This window comes from Arachis ipaensis, chromosome B10 (assembly GCF_000816755.2).
Source record: "Arachis ipaensis cultivar K30076 chromosome B10, Araip1.1, whole genome shotgun sequence".
Classification (NCBI taxonomy): domain Eukaryota; kingdom Viridiplantae; phylum Streptophyta; class Magnoliopsida; order Fabales; family Fabaceae; genus Arachis; species Arachis ipaensis.
In genome coordinates, this window is record NC_029794.2 from 20,432,499 (window position 1) to 20,450,102 (window position 17,604).

The 17,604-nt window shown below is 31.6% G+C and overlaps 3 protein-coding genes and 1 long non-coding RNA gene across 4 annotated transcripts in view; all 4 read right to left on the reverse strand.

Annotated features, from left to right (window-relative positions):
• The window catches only part of LOC110268372, a 9,429-nt gene extending 6,225 nt beyond the window's left edge, over window positions 1-3,204 (reverse strand). The window contains exons 1-3 of the mRNA XM_021114486.1: window positions 3,134-3,204; window positions 2,639-3,031; window positions 2,459-2,528 (exon numbers count right to left, since the gene is read on the reverse strand). Of these exons, the coding sequence (XP_020970145.1) occupies window positions 2,459-2,528; window positions 2,639-3,031; window positions 3,134-3,184 (514 nt within the window). The 5' untranslated portion in view covers window positions 3,185-3,204. The remainder of the gene's footprint in view (window positions 1-2,458; window positions 2,529-2,638; window positions 3,032-3,133) is intronic.
• LOC110268373 lies at window positions 4,042-5,478 on the reverse strand. The gene is made up of 6 exons (XM_021114487.1): window positions 5,433-5,478; window positions 5,205-5,301; window positions 4,961-5,082; window positions 4,757-4,841; window positions 4,323-4,455; window positions 4,042-4,200 (listed from the first exon to the last, which is right to left on the reverse strand). Exons 1-6 carry the CDS (start codon window positions 5,476-5,478, stop codon window positions 4,042-4,044), a joined length of 642 nt encoding a protein of 213 aa, XP_020970146.1.
• Window positions 9,564-10,536, reverse strand: LOC110268261. The gene is made up of 3 exons (XM_021114170.1): window positions 10,167-10,536; window positions 9,836-10,024; window positions 9,564-9,752 (listed from the first exon to the last, which is right to left on the reverse strand). Exons 1-3 carry the CDS (start codon window positions 10,335-10,337, stop codon window positions 9,657-9,659), a joined length of 456 nt encoding a protein of 151 aa, XP_020969829.1. The 5' UTR covers window positions 10,338-10,536; the 3' UTR covers window positions 9,564-9,656.
• On the reverse strand, window positions 10,712-13,356 carry LOC110267812. Its single transcript, XR_002355732.1, has 5 exons — window positions 12,691-13,356; window positions 12,216-12,482; window positions 11,759-12,112; window positions 11,562-11,646; window positions 10,712-11,452 (listed from the first exon to the last, which is right to left on the reverse strand). It is a non-coding gene; the product is annotated as an uncharacterized LOC110267812 (long non-coding RNA).

A 17,604-nucleotide genomic window follows, 5' to 3' on the forward strand; every position in this document is an offset into this window, starting at 1 on the left:
ATATCAAGGCATCTAATGGTAATAAGAGAGGATTAAACATAGGGAACTTAAGGCCAAAGAAGCATGTTTTCAATCAAAGCACATAATTAGGAAGGCAAATGTAAAACCATGCAAATAGTATGAATAAGTGGGTAAAGAGTTGATAAAAACCACTCAATTGAGCACAAGATAAACCATAAAATAGTGGTTTATCAATAAGTTATGTTTATTTTTCTATTTAAAAAATATATATAATATATATATATATATTCAATAAATAAATAAATAAATAAGGGGACAAAATTACCCCAATGCTAAGTTAAGTTAAGGAAAAGATCAATGCATATGTGATAAAAAAAAATAAAAGAAGGGTTGATGCATGAGTATGAGATGAAAAAAATGGGAATTTTTGGGTAGCTAGGCATGATTCTAGAGTTATATAGAATGTATGTGTGTATAGGTGAGAGCTTAGGTTAATTAAAGATTCATATTATAGCTCACTTGGCCATACATATATCCTCACCCTTACCTTAGCCCCATTACAACCCTGAAAAGACCTCATGATGTTTGCATTGGTACATTAAATTTTAGTTAATTGGTTAGATGAAGAATAAAGTTTAGAAAACATGACTAGAGAAGAGTAGAGTGAATTAACCCTAGACACTTGAGAGATTAGAGTGCATATATAGTACCAGTGAGGGTTCAATGCTTGATTCTATGTTCCCTGCTTTCATGTGCTGTCTTCTTACAAGTTTACTTTGTCTTTTATTGTATGATTTGAATTAGTTGAATTTGATTTATATTTGTCTTGGAGAACTTGTTTACTTTTAACCAAGTAGATAGAAACATCTTAGCATATATAGTTGCATTCATATACATAGGTTGCATTTCATACATTTTACCATTCCTCTTCATTCTTTATAGCTTCTCTTGAGCTTAGCATGAGGACATGCAAATGTTTAAGTGTGGGGAGGTTGATAAACCACTATTTTATGGTTTATCTTGTGCTCAATTGAGTGGTTTTTATTAACTCTTTACCCACTTATTCATACTATTCGCATGGTTTTAGATTTCCTTCCTGATTTTGTGCTATGATTGAAAACATGCTTCTTTGACCTTAATTTTATTAATATTAATTCTCCCTTTATACCATTTGATGCCGTAATATGTTTGTTAAGTGATTTTAGGATTTATAGGGCAGGAATGGCTTAGAGGATGGAAAGGAAGCATGCAAAAGTGGAAGGAATACAAGAAACTGAAGGAACTGCTAAAGCTGTCCAGCCTGACCTCTTGGTACTAAATCGATCATAACTTGAGCTACAGAGGTCCAAATGATGTGGTTCTAGTTGCGTTGGAAAGCTAACGTTCGGGGCTTCACAACAATATATAATTTGCCATAGCTGCCCCGAATTCAGGTGACGCGAACGCGTGGATCACGCGGACGCGTGACCTGGCAAAAACACAATCCACGCGAACGCGTGGACGACGCTTTCGTGTGACTTTGCAGCGACCTGTACGTACCAGAAATCGCTGGAGGCGATTTTTGGGCTGTTTTTGGCCCAGTTTTCAGCCTAGAAAACATAGATTAAAGGCTATAAAGTGGGGGAATCCATCCATTCATAAATCATGCTTTCATATACATAATTTTAGGATTAGATTTAGTTTTAGAGAGAGAGGCTCTCTCCTCTCTGTTAGGATTAGGATTTAGGATTTCTATTATGTTTAAGCTATGATCTCTTCAATCACAGGTTCAATATTCCTTTAAATTTATTTTCTACTATTATTTATTCCATTACTTTAATTGACATTTATCTTTTCATTATTGATTTACAAACTTTCCATGTTAGGATTTGAATTTATGTTTAAATGCAATTTGAGGTATTTCAGATTAATGATTATTTTATTTATGATGCTTTCAATTCAATTTAGATTTATTTTTCCCTTTTGGCTTTGGTTAAGTAATTAGCAACACTTGAGTTATCAAACTCAGCTGTTGATTGAAATTGGAATTCTCTGCCGGTTAATTTGTACTCCAATAACTCTAGTCTTTCCATAGGAGTTGACTAAGACTTGAGAATCAAATTAATTAGTCCACTTGACTCTCCTTTGTTTATCAAGGATTAATTTAAGTGGGAGCAGAATCCAATTCTCATCACACCTGATAAGGATAACTAGGATAGGACCTCAAGTTCTTATACCTTGCCAAGAGATTTTTCTTTATAATTATTAATTTATTTTTCTTATCATTTAAATTACTTTCCCCTTATTTCAAAAACCCAAAAACATATCTTTTTACATAATCAATAATAAATCATACCTTCCTGCAATTCCTTGAGAAGACGACCCGAGGTTTAAATACTTCGGTTATAAATTTTATTGGGTTTTGTTACTTGTGACAACCAAAAATTTTGTACGAAAGGATTCTCTGTTGGTTTAGAAACTATATCTACAACGCGATTATTTCTATAAAATTTTTTACCGGCAGAAATCAGTTCGTCATTCATCAACTGAGAAATCATGCTATTCGGAACAGTGTAATCATCCTTTGACTAAGGAAAAAAAAAAAGAAAAGGTACATTAGCAAAATTCACATACCTGAACCATAAATACTAAACTGAAAAGAAGGACAATTAAATTAAATTAAAACCAAAATGATTACTTGGGAGAAATTTCTTTCGTCTATCAAAAAGTCTGAACAACTCTTTTTGAGTATTTGCATCACCTCATCATCCTCAAGTATGAAAATATTGCTGCTATTTGAATGGGAAACAATAATTTTGATGCGATACCTAAATAATGTAAACAAAAGAAAAATATACATTGAGAAACATGTGCAGAAGATGCAATAAAGCAAAAAGAAAACTGGTACCAACAACTCCGAGAGATAAAATAGATACCTTCTTATGGCATCAACACACTCAATTCTACACAGATAATAATAAAATACATTCCCAACATGACAAACAGGTGCATTACACAAACAGCAGTAGTACCACCACTTCTGATGTTTCAGCACATCAATAATCTCACCGATCAAAAAATAAATCTGATCCTGTAGACAAACAGTAATTGGTATATTATGATACATGTTTTATCATACTACACATGTTGAAATACAGTTCAGATGGTTGAAAACATAAACATAAATACTAACATTTTTTGATGCAGAAGAATATATTTTAGCACAAAGAATGTCAGCAAGCATCTCTTTAATGCTATGCAGTTGTATTGGAACACCGGATATGACTTGGTTGTCATTACTTCTAAGCTGTCCATATTGAGAGAAGTCTTCAAGTATTGGGCTAAAGGCCGAATCAGAACTAACATCCTTAAAATTTGGAAGGAAAACATGAATTACAAAACACAACCAACTTTGTAAAGTATGAGGCAAAATCATGTTGGCATGTAAAGGATACCATTCAAAACAACAGCCAAAGAATTAGAAACTGGGGATCAACAAACTATATCTAAAAATGATTCCTCCAATTCATTCATATCTAACATAAAGAAAGAGTACTAACCTTGATGCACTAATCAGCCTGAAGTTTGTTGAAAAAACGTGCATCACTAATGACATTGATGATTTTAAAGGTACCGCAATAACCCAGAGTGTTAATCCTCTTTGCTTGAACTTTGAAAACAATCTCTTTCCCAATGAGTTGATGAAAAAACTGTGGACAGTATTGGTGCTCAATTTTCTGTCATAGATATTGAAAAGTGAACACTAATTAATGGACGAAATTGAAGAATAAGAAATAGTTATTGATACAGTATACAGAAATAAAATTTAAGAGCATTAACCATACCTCCATTTCATCTTCTAACAATAAAAACACATCAGAACAGGTTCTCCCTAATAGCTTAGTGGCTGCACTGTCTAACAAGACAAACATTCCACAAGAAGTCCCGTCTTCAACAAGTATCTTAATCCTATAACTATAACCAAGAAAGTAAATATCAGATTAATCTATTTAAGAGTCTCACAAGAGGCTGATACGTGAAGCTTACTTATATTATTGAATCAGAATAGATGAAAGAAAATTTCTAAATCATAACCTGGATTTACCTGATCATAAAATGCTGGACCTCTTTGCTGCACAGCTGACAATGAAACACATTATCATCACCTATAATTGGATGACCAAAAACACAAGAAAAGACCCACCACTTTGGATCTTCAACAATCTCTTTAATTTTTCCAACCATAAAGAATTGTCCATCCTATTAAAACAAAAAAATTTATGAATTGAATGGACAAAGCATGTCTACAATATGCAAAAATCAATTAACATGAGTACTTCTTACATAGCACTAAAAGATGTTAAAAGCCTAATAGTACACACCTCATTGTTTCCCTTAAGATTAGCAATAGTCTGTATTAGCTTCCAATCAAAAGATTCATCATCAATTACAGATACTAAATCTCCAATCTCATTACTACGGAGTCTACTGAAATGGTGGCTTGCAATACGGTATCTATGAAAAAAAATTAATATTAGGGTAAAAAAATTTCAGGAAGACAGCTAGAGAGAGAGAGAGAGAGAGAGAGAGAGAGAGAGAGAGAGAGAGAGAGAGAGAAGAGAGAGAGAGAGAGAGAGAGAGAGAGAGAGAGAGAGAGAGAGAGAGAGAGAGAGATAGAGAGAGAGAGAGAGAGTGAGTGAGTGAGTGAGTGAGCAATAGAGAGAGAGAGAGTGATTGAGTGAGTGAGCGATGGAGAGAGAGGCAGAAATTTTTAGTTCAGAGGGACTAAATTTAAGGAGAATTGAATCCAACTAACTCATTCAGAAAATTCACAGTTTCCTGCATATCAGGGTTGATTAAAACCCGAGAAACATTGATCACATTTTGGAGACTAACTTTATCTACAAATCACAAAACACAATAAGAAGAAATTAATTCATAAAGAAACAATTCATTGGTAAACAAAAAATATATAAACAAATCAAATTGAGACATGTGTGCAACATGGACAACTTTTCACCTCCATTGACTTTGATCTTGAAAGATTGCAAAATAAGAACGGGTGGTCTCTGGTACTTTTTCAAACTATTAATGTCTATAAGAGCAAAATAGTCACCAACAAGATTGCAGGGGATTTTCTTCCTGGGTAATGATTATAATAAATGAGCGACAACAATAGAATAATTCAACAGTAATAAAAAAACATGAAAAATAGGCATAACATAATTTAAAAAAAGGATGAAAAATAGAAAGGCAATGGATACCCATCAGCAAAAACTTCAAGGATGATAACTTTCAATATCTTTCCATTACACTCAACATCCGTTTTCCTTTTCAATCCGCACAAGACCCCAACAAAATCTATTTAGTTAAATTATAGCAGAAAAGATTAAACCGTCAAATACAATACCACGAGACATTTCCTTGAGTTGTTATTAATCTAAATTTAAAACACCTTTATACTGGGTCAAATTTGAAAAAGCGAAACTTACCTATTAAGTACTCATAATCAGTGCGCTTTTGAAGAATCTCGTCCATAGAAGTTAGACTTAAACCAGGATTAGGTATGACTTTACTTGCAGCTGTGGTGCACGAAATTGTGATCATCAATGGCTCCAACAACTTGGTACGCACAATTGTAATCTCAACTCTTTTTCACAATTCCACACAACTAAACAGCAAGTGTACTGGGTCGTCCAAATAATAAACCTTACGTGAGTAAGGGTCGATCCCACGGAGATTGTCAGCTTGAAGCAAGCTATGGTCATCTTGTAAATCTCAGTCAGGCAGATTCAAATGGTTATGGAGAATTTGATAATTAAAATATGAATAAAACATAAAATATGATAGAGATACTTATGTAATTCATTGGTGAGAATTTCAGATAAGCGTATGAAGATGCTTTGTTCCTCCTGAACTTCTGCTTTCCTATTGTCTTCATCCAATCATTCATACTCCTTTCCATGGCAAGCTTTATGTTGGGTTTCACCATTGTCAATGGCTATCTCCCGTCCTCTCAGTGAAAATGGTCCAAATGCGCTGTCACCACATGGCTAATCATCTGTCGGTTCTCAATCATGTTGGAATAGGATCTGTTGATCCTTTTGTGTTTGTCACTACGCCCAACACTCGCGAGTTTGAAGCTCGTCACAGTCATCCCTTCCCAGATCCTACTCGGAATACCACAGACAAGGTTTAGACTTTCCGGATCTCAAGAATGACCGCCAATAATTCTAGTCTTTACCACGAAGGTTCTAATCTTAGATTAGAAATCCAAGAGAGTATACTCCAGCTGTCGTCCAATGACTATGTTGAACATCATGTAGATCGCTTTGTGGTTGTCAGGCACGCGACCTTGGCTAAGCGAGTAACGAAGATTGGGTGATTGTCACGGGTCACCTCTTCATTCTGACTTAACTGAATTAAGTACGAAAGTATATCTTGGAGAAGAAGTAGGCATGAATTGAATAGAAAAATAGTAGTAATTGCATTAATTCATGAAGAACAGCAGAGCTCCACATCTTAATCTATGGTGTGTAGAAACTCCACCGTTGAAAATACATAAGAACAAGGTTCAGGCATGGCCGTGAGGCCAGCCTCCCAAAGCGTGATCAAGAGATCAAAAGATGAAAAGTGTGTAACGTCTGAAAAAGTATATCAAGTATATAGCAAAAGGTCCTATTTATAGAAAACTAGTAGCCTAGGGTTTACAGAAATAAGTAATTAATGCAGAAATCTTCTTCCGGGCCTACTTGGTGTGTGCTTAGGCTGAGCATTGAAGCTTTCACATGTAGGGCTTCTCTTGGAGTTAAACGCCACCTTTTGTGCCAGTTTGGGCGTTTAACTCCAGCTTTTATGCCAGTTCTGGCGTTTTGACACCAAAACTTTTATGCTGACTTGGAATGCTAGTTTGGGCCATCAAATCTCGGGCAAAGCATAAACTATTATATATTGCTGGAAAGCCCAGGATGTCTACTTTCCAACGCAATTAAGAGCGTGCCAATTGAGCTTCTGTAGCTCCATAAAATTCACTTCGAGTGCAGGGAGGTCAGAATCCAACAGCATCTGCAGTCCTTTTTCAGCCTCTGAATCAGATTTTTGCTCAGGTCCCTCAATTTCAGCCAGAAAATATCTGAAATCACAGAAAAACACACAAACTCATAGTAAAGTCCAAAAATGTGATTTTTATTTAAAAACTAATAAAAATATAATAAAACTAACTAAAACATACTAAAAACTACCTAAAAACAGTGCCAAAAAGCGTATAAATTATCCGCTCATCAAGCTGCAACAACAGAGGTACTACACTTGAAAAGGATGTAGAACCGATGTCTTGTAACCCTAACCAATCCACCATTAGGTATCACTTTGAAGTCAGAAATAATGAATACGTGTTCTTCTTTTAACTGATGAATAAAAGTTGTGATCAAATCATCCTCAACAGTTGCTTGGACCTTGTGGTGCTGGAAATTAAAAAAGAGAAAAAAATTATCTGAGCATTTCTAAATATCATACCATGACATATTACATGCTAAAACTGATCACATACACAATTTTAAAATACAGAATTTAGTTAACTAAAAAGTGAGTTTTTGATAGAAAACTCACACACACACATACACACCCTACCTGCTTATCCATCAAGGCCATATGTAAGAGTTTCTGCATATTTTCATTAACAATGCTAGCATCTTCTCAAATGGTCAAGATCTTAGCCTCAATACTCCAAGATTCCTTCCATGGAGAGATTTTCTGAAGAGGATCAATAGTAAGACTCATCTTATCAATAAATTAATAGTAAAGATGAAAGAATGTGGATGAAAAAAACAAAGAACAAAATCTCGGCAAGAGAAAACTGTGTGGGATCTGAGTCTTATCTCAAAGGAAGGGAATGCAAGGGAAAAAAGGCAAGTAAGGAACAAGTGATAGCTCTTGAAAAATCTCCACAATACTCCATCACCTCATTACTACTTATAGCAGAGAAATGAGCAAGTTTGTAAGGCAAAGCTTGTAGAATACGTTTCTATTGAACTCCTTGGCTAGATTGATTGATTGATTGATTGATTGAAATATGACATTCAATGTGTCCATAGGTAATTAAATTAGATATACTCATACCTCTATATAATATAGCTATGTCATATCAACCTATCTATGAATCTATATACATCTATCTATTTATCTATAAAGAAACCATACCTACTGATTGATCCTATCTTTGAGTATATAATAATACTATTCCCAATAAGTATGACTGGTGAAATAGAAGACATGTCAACTTATTGGCAATCAGAAACATAGATTGCATTATTGAAACTGAAAATTGATAATCAACTCTTGAGCCCAATCATTAAATCAACAAGACAACAATAAGAAACCAAGAAAATTAACTCAGCTAAAGTACAGCAAAAATATTTGATCCAAACGAATCAATTAAACCTAGAAAATGAAACCAAAGTAGCACTGAATTAGAGGATGTACAAAATTAACTAACAGATGCAAAGTACAACCATGAATAATTAACCAAACAAAAGCAACATCCCCTCTTAATAATTATCACAAAAAAAAAATCAGCAACGTAGCAATTAAAGCAGAATAAACCAATACTAAATATTCCACACTATCACACTGATCATACCCAATATCAAATCAAACTACACTAAGAAAAACCAATGATCACATCAAGCGCAAAAATAACACAACAAAAAACCCTCCACAAACTTAAAACTCAAACGAACAATAAATTTTACCAAGGCACGGTCATGGAGATGGTTGAAACGGTAGCGAGAACCATAGCCACAGAATCCAGTCCTCAAATAGTAGATACAATCAGACTCATCAAGCCTTTGGCAAACCCATCAGCAACAGAAGAAGCAGCCTCAGCTTTGCAAAGGAGCAAATTTTTTTCATTTCTAGAAAACCCATGATAAACGTTAGATTCTGCGGGAAACCCATTAATCAGTTTGGGGAATAATAACCCATGATAAATGTTAGGTAATGTGCTTCAAGCCTTGTGACAAGTGTAAAAACCTATTTTTGGGATAATTGGAAGAGAGAGAAGCCCCCTGATTGATGAACAGCATCCATGGCGACTTTCTTTGAATCACACAACCAACAAACAAAATCGATGACCTCTAGAGAAGAGTTCCCAGCTCTGGGTACTTGGCTTTCTGAATCTGGAGAAGACGAGTGCGAGCGAGTGATCCTTGAAGTGACAGAAATGAAATCGGGTTTCAAAGTGAGAAAGAAAAAGAGAGGAAGGGACCCGTAAATGAAGAAAGTGAAGAAAAGGAAGAAGATGAGTTATGTGTTAATGGGAGTATGGCACCCTTGAATTGACATTTTTTTGCCAAAAAAGAAAATTAAAAAAACTGAGGAGATATATATTTTTTAATAACAATTAAATTTAACCTTAGCTTGAATACATTTAAAAATGGTAATGAAAACCATTTTATTAACCAGTATCTTTATTTTTTCCCCAATTATCATTTTTGTAATACTGATTAATAATTAATTAATTATTGCATCGGTTTATTCGAAATTGGTAAAATAAACGCATATTTTTTTGTTGTAATTAAAAAGGAATTTCATTAAATACATAAATATCATAGTTATATCCACATTAGAATTCAAAAGACACTAACATTGTATTACAAATCAAACAATAATTTAAAGTAGTATCTGAACATATTAAACTAAAAAGCATGAAGATCAAACTAAAAAGCATGCAGATCCTCCACAGCCTCATGATCGCTTCCACATTGGCTGAAAGCATCTTCAACTTCAGGCATAAAATCAACCAGATCATGAATCTGAACAAAATTAAAATTCTCTCAGTTATTGATATTTTTAAATACTAATAATTGAACAAATTATAAAAACTATACAACCAAACCTTATGCTCATTCATCTCAGCAGTAGCCTCAAAAACATTAATAACGGAGGCATCATCCCAAATCTGTTGAACAATATACACAGATCGATTCATCTCATAACCCACAGGCCTAACATCAACCATGAATACAACTTTTTTGTGCAAAAGACTTGAAATGAGTTTCAATGGAACAACTTTGCAATAAGATCCCTAAAAACGAAAAAAAAAAACAAAATAGTTAAAAAATAGCATAATAATAATTTAGGTTTTCCTTAGGAATGTCAATAGATACAAACTAACTATATCTATATCTATATCTATATACTAATTAAAACCACAACTGGATGACAACCTGATTCAACTTTGGGTGATTATCCAAAAAGCTCGAGCATCTTGTCTTTATTATTTGCACGACCTCACGATCTATAAGAACAAATATATTATTTCCATTTGCATGAGACACTACAATCTTCAAGTAGAATCTTGAAAACCAGGAGAAAACAAGGAAAATTTGAGTTAACATTGAAATAATAATTAGTTACCAAAACAGAATAAAATTAAAGAACAAAACACCTTGGGACAGCATCAATGCATTGAAGTTGACATAGATCACATGATAAAATTTGTTTATTAGCTGACACAAGAGAACCACATAAACAAGTTGAGAACCACCACTTATGATTCTTCAAAACAGATGATATAGTTCCCAGAATAAAAACGAAACTACCCTGCCAGTAAAGAAAAAATTATTACAGCATTTCAAATTTCAAATAATTTACAAAACTATCAATTACTAACTTTTCAGCGTATGATATAACAAGAATAACAAAAACAAAAGAACTAAGAGATTTTATCTCAATAAACTTGAACACAAAAAAAATAATAAAGATTAAATGAGGTTCGCTATGAAAGAGTTCATACTGCAAGCACACTAGGATCAACAGGAAATTCTTCTTCTATCCTGAGAAATGCTTCAGAACAGGTTTTTCCAAATAGTTTTGTTGCCGCATTATCAAGCAGAACAAACAAAACAGCACACCCATCATGGTGAATCTTTACCCGAATCCCATATCTAACACAATTAACAACCAAGAATGATAACTAAAACCAAGAAATTTGCTTAACAACACATAGAGTGGCGCATAACAAAGAACTAACCAAAAAATCCAAAAGATTGATAATTAATCTATTCCATAATAGAGTTACATATGAACCTTACTTGACCATAACATGTTCAACAAATGAACCACAAGCATCACAAAGGTAGAGATCCTCATGCTCAACAACGGCATGACCAGATACACATGAGTAGTACCACCAATCTGGTTCATCCATAACTTCCTTAATTGTCCCAATAACAAAGTAATGAGCATCTTGTAAAATTTTAAAAACAATGATATATTATAGAATAATGATTAACAAACCAGATTACGAAACCCAACACACATGTTTAAGAAATTCAAGTTTAAGTATTAAATGGAGAGTTTGCCAATCTAAAATAGTACCCCGTTATCTGCATGAAGATCTTGAATATTACTGATCTCTTTGGGATTGAAATAATCACCATCAACTTTGGAAACTAAGTATCCAAGGTCATTGATCACAAGTCTTGAGAATCCATAACTGGCTACACTAAATCTACATACATGATACAATAACTAATCTTCATAACACAAAACATATACATGAATACCAACAAAATAAGCATAGCAGGTTGTAGCTTTACAATATTTTTATCACAACTAACCTGCTTAGGAACTCAACAGACTCAGGAATGTCGGGATTAATGAATAACCTAGAGACATTTATCACATTCTGTAGGATTACCCCACCTGCATGCAAGAATCCTATTCTATTAGCCTCAAACCATATTTAAATTAAAAGGTCAAAAATCAGAAAAGTAAATATTAGAGTAAAAATTCGCTGAATATGCCTGAAACTAACCTTCAATTGCTTTGATTTTAAAAGACTCGAGGACGATCAGCGGAGATCTTGGATATTTTTGTAAGTTATCATATTCCAACAGATCACAAGCATTTCCAAACACATTGCATTGTACCTTTTTGCTGGACAAATAAGTTTCAAAAGATCCAAAGGATCTAACTATATATTTATTGTTATAAACATAAAGGCTGGAACCAAAAAAAATAGAATTAATAGAAGATAACTACTGATATGGGAGAAAGTCAGAGAGATATTACCCATCAGTAAAAACTTCTAGCACAACTGCTTTGATTAGCTTCCCATATGATGCTACATCTCTTTCTTTTCGAACACCAGTAATGATCCCAACAAAGTCTAATAATTAGATTGAAACATATACAAATTTGAATCAGAAACCACACTTTTTAAAACATAATACTATGATCCTAAAAGGGAAGAGTAAGAAACTTGTACAAACCAATAAGGAAATTGTGGTCCTTTGTCATTTGATCAATTTCATCTATTGATGTAAAACACAAACCCGAATGAGGTATCCTTGGAGATACCACAGAAACAACAGAGGTCTTGTATTGGAACAAAAGTCTGAAGCGATGTTTCGTCACTCTGTTCAAACTTGTGTTTAGTACAACTGTAAAATGGGTCATCAAATACAGATCCCTTAGTTTAGAGACATAGCAAAATTTGATATAAGCTGATCTCTAATGGTTGCTTGGATCTTGTGTAACTGCAATTGAAAAAAAATGCTTCATATTTTGAATTTGTTAACGTATTTAGGTATCCAAACAGCATAAAAACAATTGATTAAAAAAAATAAAACAACAAAAACATATCACTTTGCAACCAAAAATAAAAATTCCCTTCTGCATATTTAAAAAAAAAGAAAAGAAAAGTTGCAACAACTTAAGGAAATGCTAACATAAAATAAAACTGACCTTCTCATCCATTAAGACCATATGCAACAGATTTTGAGAAGGATCCAAAGCAGGATTCTTGTGGTACCACAACTTCACAACTTTAACATGAACTTTCCATGATTCTCTCCACGGAGTGATTTTCTCCACCAGATCAACACGGTTATTCATTCCCAATATATATAGGATAAGAACACCAAAAGGAGAAAATATACAGAGAAAAATTCAGAACTAAGATGAGAAGATAAACAGATGAGTTGGAGTTATAAACTCCCAAAGTTAACAAACACTAAAGCTTACAATGTAAGCTTCACATATGGGACAGAAATAGACTAATAGGCATATATAGATTGATATGGCTACACACATCATTTAGGAAGATATCACAAGTTACCAAATACTCATGGGGAAAGAGCAAAAACAATATGGGAAGAGGCCTGTTATAAATTACCAAATACCTACCACATATAGTTGATTTGACAATTCACAATAAAGCAAAAACATAATTTCATCAGTCAAGTATACCTAACACTACAGTTAACATCAGTCCAATAGCAGAAAGAAAATTATATAATTTATAATGAGCAAACCTGATACGGAAATAAACGATAAACAAGACAAGAATTGAAATTGAATAAAAAAGATACATTGAAATTGAAATAGAAACAAAAATGATAGATTGAAATTGAATACAAAGAGAATCATTCTACTTTCTACCCAATTTCTTGACGCCACAAGAAAGGGACTCCTCAACCTAACTTGTCAACGCCATAGTATAGGAATTGAACCGAAGGGACTCCTCAACCTTCTACCCAATTTCCCGATGTAACAAAAGAGGGACTCCTCAACCTCAGTTGTCCACACCATGGTTTCATCACGAAACCAAAAAAGGGTTTAAACCTCTAAATCATTCTATACTACGACTACAATAGCTGAGGAGGTATTTATAACCTCTTATTAGATTAAAACAAAGAAAAACCCTAAAGCGCATAAACATAAGGGCCAATCTAGTAATTAAATAAACAAAATCAAAATACATTATATTAAATTAATAAAAATGTAGAAAATTATATAAATTATAATGAGCAAACTCCCCAAATTATTAATTATTTCACAGAAACACCAAGAGCACAAACATAGGAGAGAACCATTGATTTAGAAAAACAAGTAACAATCACCATGATTAAATCAGAAACCAAACAACTCAAAATTAAACGATGAATCCAGAAAACAGTAACAATTAACACAAAAAAAATTGAAACTGGAGAAGGAATCGAGAAAGAGATTGGAAAGGAGGAGAATGGAACCATAGCCCACATATACCTCTTGAACCGCGGTGGCAACGTCTGCTATCCAAAACGGAGAAATCGAGATGGAGAATGAGGTATGATCGACAGAGAGAGACAGAGGAACCTTGGGGAGAAGGAACAGATGCAACGAAGAGAATAACACCCTCATGGTGGGATCGAATGGAATCGTAGAGATACCCATACCTTCTCTGCATGTGGCCCAAACCGAGGAGAGAAGCAAAAACTCAGTCGAGGGAGGGGGTGCGGACATGGTGCGACGGATGGAGATTGGGTTAGGGATGAAGAAGATGGGGTGAGGTCGAAACGTCTTTTAGAGATCCTAATGAACTGAAAATGATGAATTTGGTAAAACAAAATTAGAATAACTCACATTATCTGACTTTAATTATGTTTATGGTTGAATTGAGAGGATTATATTAATAAAAACAAAATCCTGCAACCAAGTGTTTTTAGACTCATAGTAAAAAAAAATCAATAATTTTAGATATTTAATTTTTTAATTTTATGCAAATTCAATGTATTAAAAAAAATAATTTGAATTGATTTTTTTAAGAAATAAAAATCTGGTTCATCTGTTAAAAGGGATACGTTTTAACTAACAAAAAAAAACAAAATCAATTGAGATCTGGATAAATTAACCAAATTATGTAAAGAGGTGCCAAGAAAAAATTGATATATGACATTATAAAAAAGTTACTACTAATAATATATTTATTACTTAAATATATATGTTAAAAAGATAAATAATTATTTTTTATTAATAAAATCATAATATTTTATTTTTATTAATATATTAACAATATAGTTTCTTTCAATTTATTTGGAGAAAACAATATCAGATTTAAAAAAATAAATAATCAAGTTTTTTAATAAATTTTAATACTTTCAAAACCACATAATCAAGTAACTTTTTGATATCGGATAAAATAACTGGATTTAAAAAATGGCTTTCTAAACAAAAAAAAAGGAATCAAAATAAAATATGAAAATATGAAGCATCAATTTTATCCACTAAAAAAGAATATCATCTGACTTTTTTTTCTAACAAAAGATATAATCTAGAATAAAATCAATTTTTTTTTTGACAGATTAAAATCAAATTTGCATTGATATCATCTGACTTTTTTTTCTAACAAAAAATAAATAATTATTTTTTATTAATAAAATGGTCATATTTTATTTTTATTAATATATTAACGATAGTAACTTTTGATATTGGATAAAATAACTGTATTTAAAAAATGACTTTTTAAACGAAAAAAAGAAATCAAAGTAAAATATAAAAATATGAACCATCAATTCTATTCACTAAAGAAGAGGGTATATCTTAAATCAGCATAATAATTATGTACTTAGAGAATATGCCATATTTGTATAGACCATTAGATTATATTACATAAAAATCAAAGGTTAATATAAACGAAAAACATTGATAAACTCTAATAAATACATAACATTTTAGTGCATAATTAAATACTTTAAATAACAATATTATAACACAAAATCTTTTAAATAGTAATATAATTTTTTATTTTGAAACAATTAAATATGAAATACATAAAAACAAAATATATGAAAAAGGGAGCATGCGTGAAAGAATTGCAAGAAAAGACAGTTGACGGCGAAAGCAGAGAGGAGCAGCTGCACCATTCCTGAGGAGAAGCCACGCTGGAGGAGAACGTCCACCTTGGATGTGGGCGGGCCTGAAACGCGGAGAGCTCTCCACACCAAATATGAAACCACATCATATTCCAAAAACTATCAGGTTGCCTAGAGTACTCACAATTTATTTGATTTTGGAGTATTGATGATTGATGGTTAGTTGTTTGAGATATCTTGTACAGAAAAAAAAGCATTACAACAAACTTTTGGTTATTATGCTTTTCTAATACAAAGAATTTGTATCAAATTTAAGAGTGAAATAATATTAAACTCGTCCAAAATTATTTTGAACTAAAATAAAATATTTAAAATATTAGACATCAAATTAGAATTTGACCTAAATATTAAAACCAAAATAATAAAAAAATTAGAAGACTGAAGGCACCAAGAAAAATTGATACATACAAACTGGATGATCATTTTAAAATAATTATGATTGATGATATTTTTTCTTAATGGGTAATTATTAAATTATTTTTGAATAAATTTTTACGTGTTCAACTATTAAAAATTAAATGAAAAAGGAATATTCTAACTTGTATTTTCTTATTTCTTACAAATTATGTAAACAGGTGCCAAGGAGAATTGATATATGACATTATAAAAAAGTTAGTACTAATAATATATATTACTTAAATATATATTTTAGAAATAAAAAAAATAAAATAAAATTGTATGGATAGAATCTACTCCAGATTAAAATCAAATTTTTTTTGACAGATTAAAATCAAATTTGCATTAGTATCATTTGACTTTTCTTTCTATAAAAGGATACATAATTGTTTTTTATTAATAAAATGGTCATATCTTATTTTTATTAATATATTAACGATATATTTTCTTTATGTTTTTTTGGAAAAAACAATATCAGATTAAAAAAAGTAAATAACTAAGTTTTTTAATAAAATTGAATATTTTCAAAATCATATAGTCAAATAACTTTTTGATATTAGACAAAATAACTGTATTTAAAAAATGGCTTTTTAAACAAAAAAAAAAGAATCAAAATAAAATATGAAATCAAATTCATCCACTAAAGAAGAGGGTATCTTTTAAATTAGCACAACAATTATGTGCTTATAGAATATCCCATATTTATATAGACCATTTGATTATATTACATAGAAATCAAAGGTTAATATAAAAAAAGAACATTGATAGACTCTAATAAATGCATACATTTTAGTGCATAATTAAGTACTTTAAATGTCAATACTCTAATACAAAATATTTCTTGATACAAAGAATTTGTATCAAATTTAAGAGTGAAATAATATTAAACTCGTGCAAAATTATTTTGCACTAAAATAAAATATTTAAAATATCAGACATCAAATTAGAATTTGGCCTAAATATTAAAACCAAAATAATAATAAAAAATAGAAGACAAAAGGCACCAAGAAAAATTGATACATAAAATCTGGATAATCATGTTAAAATAATTATGATTGATGATCTTTTTTCTTAATAGGTAATTATGAAATTATTTTTGAATAAATTTTTTGTTATTAAGAATAGTATAGTATAATAATTAATTTTAATAAATGAAAAATATTTTGATATGTATTGATATGTTTTATATTCATTTTAAAGTAAAAGATTATACTTGCCATTCTTAAAATACTATGTATTAAAATATATTTATACATATATATACGAATATACTCTACATTTATAAAGCGTATGAATACTCTTCTTTCATAACATCTTTAATATTCATTTAATAGAATCTAATCGTCCATAAAAAATGGTGCATCTAGTGCACACAAAATGGTTGAGACGATTTTAGACATACCCCAAAGAAGATGTCCCTCTCTAAAGAAAACGTACACCAAAACAAAACTATAAATAACACGGATAAGATTAGAAAATAACAAAAAATTACATTATATCTTATCAAAAACTTCCTTAAATACAACATTTTCAGTCTTGGTAGGATCAACTAATCCTTCATCACAAAGTA